This window comes from Cynoglossus semilaevis, chromosome 3, assembly GCF_000523025.1.
Source record: "Cynoglossus semilaevis isolate Cse_v1.0 chromosome 3, Cse_v1.0, whole genome shotgun sequence".
In the NCBI taxonomy this organism is placed as follows: Eukaryota; Metazoa; Chordata; class Actinopteri; order Pleuronectiformes; family Cynoglossidae; genus Cynoglossus; species Cynoglossus semilaevis.
Window position 1 is genome coordinate 10539605 of NC_024309.1, and position 6066 is coordinate 10545670.

A 6066-nucleotide genomic window follows, 5' to 3' on the forward strand; every position below is an offset into this window, starting at 1 on the left:
CAACAAGATCGTCCACGGCTACGCCGAGAAGAAGTTCTCCTGCGAGATCTGTGAGAAGAAGTTCTACACCATGGCCCATGTGCGAAAACACATGGTCGGTAAGTGTCAGAGGATAAACACACACACACACACACACCTCCTGATTGGTCGCTTCCTCTCATTAATTCCACTGATTGTCGAGCAGGATTTGTTTTTGGGTGTTGCTTTCCTCTTCCTCTTCTGAGGTAAGATAATCATCTGATTTCCCAGGCGTCCTTCAGTAATGTGTGCTTTTGTGTTACAACAACCAATGCAGCAGAAGAAAGTTTAGTTTCCACCACTTTTACCTCTGCTCAGTGATTTATTCGCTCGTGTCCTTTATTACATGATTTATTTATATATGTATGATGTCTCATATATTTAATAAATATCATTTGAATTTTATTCATCCCATATTTGGGAAATTCGTGTGTAAACCGCAGATATGCTGTTAATAGGCTGCCCCCAGCAGGGGGCCAAACATGTGGGTACTCTGGGAATCAAACCCACGACTGAATAAATGAATTATACAGTATATATGTGTATATATGCACATATGTATATATGTGTGTGTATATATAAAACAAAAAATGGGTAAAAATTTGTATCTATATTTTTTGTGTTGCCAGTTATTATTTTCTGTTCTTAGTAAGATGAAAACAATTAAGCATTAAAACTTTGTGTTATAAAAAGCCTTTCTGTGTGTGTTTTCAGCCCATACGAAGGACATGCCGTTCACCTGCGAGACGTGCGGGAAGTCGTTCAAGCGCAGCATGTCCCTGAAGGTTCACTCTCTGCAGCACTCGGGAGAGAAACCCTTCAAGTGTGAGGTCTGAGCTCCGCCTCTCTTTTTTTTTTTTACACGGCCTTTTCTGTCCTTTCAGTTGCCATCCTTAAAAAGCACAGTATGATAGGTAGTTAATGGCTCTTAAGTGAGGCTGAAGTGCATCAATGAATGTAGTAAGAATGTATTTGTTCATACAAATCCAGTGATGTGAGCGAGAAGGACGTACTGTACTGTACAGGAGCCGTGACAAAAGAAACGTCTCTGTAATTTCATCACCACGGCTGAGGTCTTGACAAAAAAAAAATTGTCACAAACACACCCTCCAACTCTGAGGTCAGTCGGATGAGCAGTGGTTGGGAAAATCGAAGGATACAGATTTGTGGAGCTATTTGTAGGATGTAAAGTCAACATGTGTAACAGCGATAGCACAGCTTCAATTTCACAGCAGGGCTTTGAAAAGAAGGAGCTGCGGCCTGGTTGGTTGGTGAAGCAGGTTTCATTTTAAGCCACAGTCTGGTTTGTTGTTTTGTTTTTGTTTTTTCTCATAGCTACAGTGTGTATGTACATATCAGCTGTTTCATTTTTATTTTCAGCGTCTGAGCATTATCTGACCAGAGCTGGCTCTGTGCCTCTTTTCAGAACTGCAGTGAACGGTTCCAGTACAAGTACCAGCTCCGCTCCCACATGAGCATCCACATCGGACACAAGCAGTTCATGTGTCAGTGGTGCGGGAAAGACTTCAACATGAAGCAGTATTTTGATGAACACATGAAGACACACACTGGTGAGTCGGGATATCTAGAATTATTGTGTGGATTCTCCAGGGGTCTGTGTGAAAATGTGAAAGATTAACGAATGGATTCTCCAGGGGTCTGTGTGAAAATATGAAAGATTAACTAAAAAAAAAACAAAAAACACAAAACTCATGACCCCAAAGGACGATGATGGATGGATGGATAGTTATGTAAAAGTCGTGATTGTGACACTCTTCCATCAACGTGGTGAAGTTGTTTCTTTGTGTTCGCTCTGCTCCAGGAGAGAAACCATACATCTGTGAGATCTGCGGGAAAAGTTTCACCAGCCGACCCAACATGAAGCGCCACCGCCGCACTCACACCGGAGAGAAACCGTATCCTTGCGAGGTGTGCGGCCAACGCTTCCGCTTCTCCAACATGCTTAAAGCACACAGGGAGAAATGCTTCCGTGTCTCTATCCCCATGGACACGGAGGGAAACGACTCCCTGGGTTTGGACCAACCTCTGGCGCCTCTTGCTGTTGACTCTTCCGGACAGATCCAGCTGGGAACAACGCTTCCCGCCACCTCTGTGACCACGCCTCCTACTGCCTCCACCCCTCACCCTCTCCACGGCACCCAGCTGTCGCTCCCCCTGCTTCACCCTATGGGTGGGCTGCCTCCCGCTCCTCATTTACCCCCACCTCCTCCTCTCTTCTCTGCTGGTAGGATGAGCGACAACTAACAAATCTGTCTCTAGCTTTTTTTGAAGCACTTTCCCTTGTACCATTGTTCTTTCTGAACTCTTTCAGAGATTCACAAATAGTGGGGCTCATTAAAAACACACTAATACGTTTATGTATAGACATAAATATATATATATATATATGCATATATATATATATACACAGCTACAATAAGAGTTCTTATTTTTTACTCTCTAGAATACAATATAAAACCTCAGTGTCCAGCAGGACGTCACTTTGTCAGTTTTAATACTTGGTCCAGGTTTCATTTTTCCCACGACACACACATCTCTCCAGAGCCTTGCACAATACATCGATTTTATCATTTTCTACAAATAAGGACAAAGAAGAGTTTTTTTGGCATCTTCCAAAAGTCCTGTTTTCCTGCTAAGATGTAGCGTCTTCTTTCTCTGGTTCCTACCAGCAATAACCAAATGTTGATCTGTCTTTTTAGCGTAGCCATGTATACCATTTATTGCCAGTAACCAAATCCTGTCCTCCTGCTATAGTTAGTTATACGACATTTATTATGGACCCTGCACCTTACATTTAACTGTAGTCATATTTAAAAACGTATTCCTAACCGTCTCCAGTTTTTTATATGTGTGATAGTACGTATTTGTGGCACATTAACATCACTTTGTATTGGATTTTGGAGAGGTTGTGACAGGTGCAGAGTTAAGTTGAGTTTGTGATGGGGTGCAGATTTTATGATTTTATGGATCTGTCATTGTCGTGCATCCCTAGCGTGAATGTGTCTGTACAGTAAGTGAGAGTTTAAAAAGCTAGCTTCCCCAATTTGGGAGATGGAGTAATTAGGTGACTTCAGTTTTCCTGCCTTTGCTTACATTAAGCAAGCGCTCTCTCTCTCCTGTAGATTGGGCGTTGAGGTCACACGGCACTTTTCTGTACGCTGTTAGTCGAAGCAAATGTACACGGACCCACGGTGTGTGTGCAGGTCTACTTGTAAAGTTGATGTTAGCATTGATGCTCATTTTTCACTAGCGTGTGATTAGTCGACTAAATATCAACACTATAAGGTTAAAATAATTACAAACTTTTCATGGAGCTGATTTATAACATAACAAATATTAAGAAGCTTATACGTAATAGTACAAATCCTTAGAGCTCCAGTGCAGTGACTGTGTTTAAATGAACCACAATAATGTGGCGTTTACCTGAGTTACATGAAAATGTGAAATTATGAAACATGTCATAAAGTTAAGATCATTTAAACAGAGCTCAACACCTTAAAAAGTTAGACTGAGAAACCTTTAGGACATATGTAATCTATATGTGATCTAATATCCCTGGTACATTTATGGCTATATGTGCACCTTTGACAAAAGATTGTTATAAATCTTCTTAAGGAGGAGTGAAAAAAATGTGAACGAATTAGTTATAAAAATGTCTTAAATGAACAGTTAAGCTTTGACATTTTAGAAATTGTGTTCTGTTTGCACAAAACAATTAGGTAATTTTTTTTCTGTGTTTCTCAGAACATCAAACTTTATCATTGAAATTACTCATGTGTATTAGTGTAATCTGACATAATAGTTCCACTAAAAGATACAGTAAAAAGACTGAAAATGTCTATATCCGTAACATGGGTAAAAAGGCTAAGCTAAGCTTTTTGTAGCACATACATACAGTATTCCTGACAAAACACAGGAATAATGTATGGCATAATGATTTTAAAGCGGTACAACCTGTATGATAACAGATCAGATCATTAGTAGCTTAGCATTTGTCAAGACAAGTGCATGTAATAGCCCAAAAAATCCAATTATAATGTTAAATACTACAAATCCAGCTTTTTATTGATTTCCATCAACACGAGGATGTACGTAACATTTGTTTTGAAGGAAGCAGAAGGACACGTCTCTAAAATGTCAAACAGCCATTTTCTGAAAAGTCGTCATTTCAGCCAGTTTTGTATTTAAAAAATTGTTGTGCACTATTACTGCACTCTGGCTCACTTTACCTAAAGCTAGCCTACTTTATATCGTAGCATTAACCTGTAAATAACGTTAACGTGTTTCTTCTTTGCGTTACTGATTTGGATTCGACAGAATCAGTCCAACGTGCCCCCTATATGTGTGTGTTTTTGACTGTTGCAGACGACGTGGACGTTGGTGGAAATGAGGATTTCGTTAAGTGTAAAATGTAAAATGTTAGTGGTTTTATTTCAAGGACACCTTGAAGCACCTTAGCGTAGTGTCAGGTCCAAGATCGTTCGTATGAAAACTGCCATGCTTCAGTGTTATCAGGTCACACCAGTTGATACTGGACACTTGATGGTACTTGATGAATAGATTTCTTCATGTGTCAAACACATGTTTTGTACTTTGATTTGCTGCTTTGTTTCGTCAGGGTTCCAGTGAAACTGCCCTTTAAATGAACAGACGACAGCAGTTGATGCTCCGTCTGTGATGATTTCTAATTTAGTCCTAACCTGACAGTAAAATCCAGCGTCAAAAGTTAGCTAAAGTCCTGTTGCCTGTTTTTTTTTTCTGGTCTAAAAACAAATTCAAAGCATGACTTGAAATTTGTTTTGTACTAGTGGGCTTATAAATTTGTTTTCGGGACTATTTTAAGACCATTTTATGGGCATTTTTTATTAATCGTGTACTTCACTAACTATTTAGCTTAACTTGGCTATTACTAGCAATGTTTAAGCTACATCTCAGTGAAGTTTGAGCTATCTCTAGCTGACGTTTTAGCTCATTTTACACTTCCATATTTTTGCTATATTTTTAGCACAAAAATACATAAATATTCTTGGTTACTTTCACGTTGCCATGGCAGTTAGCTATAGTTTAAGCTATCATTTACTCTAAGCTCATTTGTATTATATTTTACTAAATTTGATACAGACCTAGCCATATATGCTATTGTTTTGGCTTAAAAAAACTAACTGGGTTTTTTTATTGTTTGTTTGTTTTGTTTTTTTAAAATATTAACCTTTTTTCATGTCTGTGTTTTTCTTTTTTGTGGTCACCTACCTATCTGTACTTTTAGGCCAATATTTACTTATCTTTTGTTTAGGTTAGCTAGTTTGTTGTAGCCATTTCAGTGTTAGCTTTCTGAGGGTTACACTATGACCAATCTTGAAACAAACTTTTACATATTTCTGCAATATTTGCAGCTAACCTTATGCCTATATTGTGCCGAAAATACCTGAGGCAATAAACGCCCATATTAAAGGACTTTGAAGGGGTATTTTTCCTGGAGCTTCCTGCTAATTCCTGGTTCTAGTTGTTAAAAAAGAAGTTAAAAATTTGCAGTTCTTTTTTCCACCACTTTACTTTATTGAAAAGCACTCACCTGAGAGACGATACTGAAATACTGTGGTTATAGCTGGTGTGTTCGCCTTATACTTTGAGGGATTTGAATGTTTTTTAATTTATTTAATGGAGGTGATATTAGGTGATATTTAAAAGCAGAGGATAGTAGTTAATACTACTGATATATGCACTTTGATGGAAAAGGAACTGTGTAATGGTGGGATTTTTTTTAGTGTTGAATTAAATTGCCCCCTGTGGATTCAACTTCAAATCAGCAGCAGGTTTTACAGATGAGATAACCGTTGGGTTTCAGAGGTGTCTGACCTTCACTTCACCTGCTCGTTGTTCCAGCTGTCAGCAGCTTTATGTCAGTGTGAGGCTTTTGTAAATCACCTTGTCTATTTCTACACTGTAACCCTCTGTGATAGTTGTCTCTGTCTCATCCATGAGCCTTTTGCTTTCCCTGCATCCTTCTGTTTTCCCATCGTGACCGTA

General features: G+C 38.9%; 1 protein-coding gene across 1 annotated transcript in view; it reads left to right on the plus strand.

Moving 5' to 3' along the window:
- The window catches only part of zbtb47b (zinc finger and BTB domain containing 47b), a 20368-nt gene extending 14636 nt beyond the window's left edge, over positions 1-5732 (plus strand). Inside the window, 4 exon segments of the mRNA XM_017031390.2 lie at positions 1-98; positions 733-848; positions 1445-1589; positions 1841-5732. The exon segment at positions 1-98 is cut by the window's left edge and continues 38 nt beyond it. Of these exon segments, the coding sequence (XP_016886879.1) occupies positions 1-98; positions 733-848; positions 1445-1589; positions 1841-2283 (802 nt within the window). The 3' untranslated portion in view covers positions 2284-5732.
- The last annotated feature ends 334 nt before the right edge of the window (positions 5733-6066 follow it).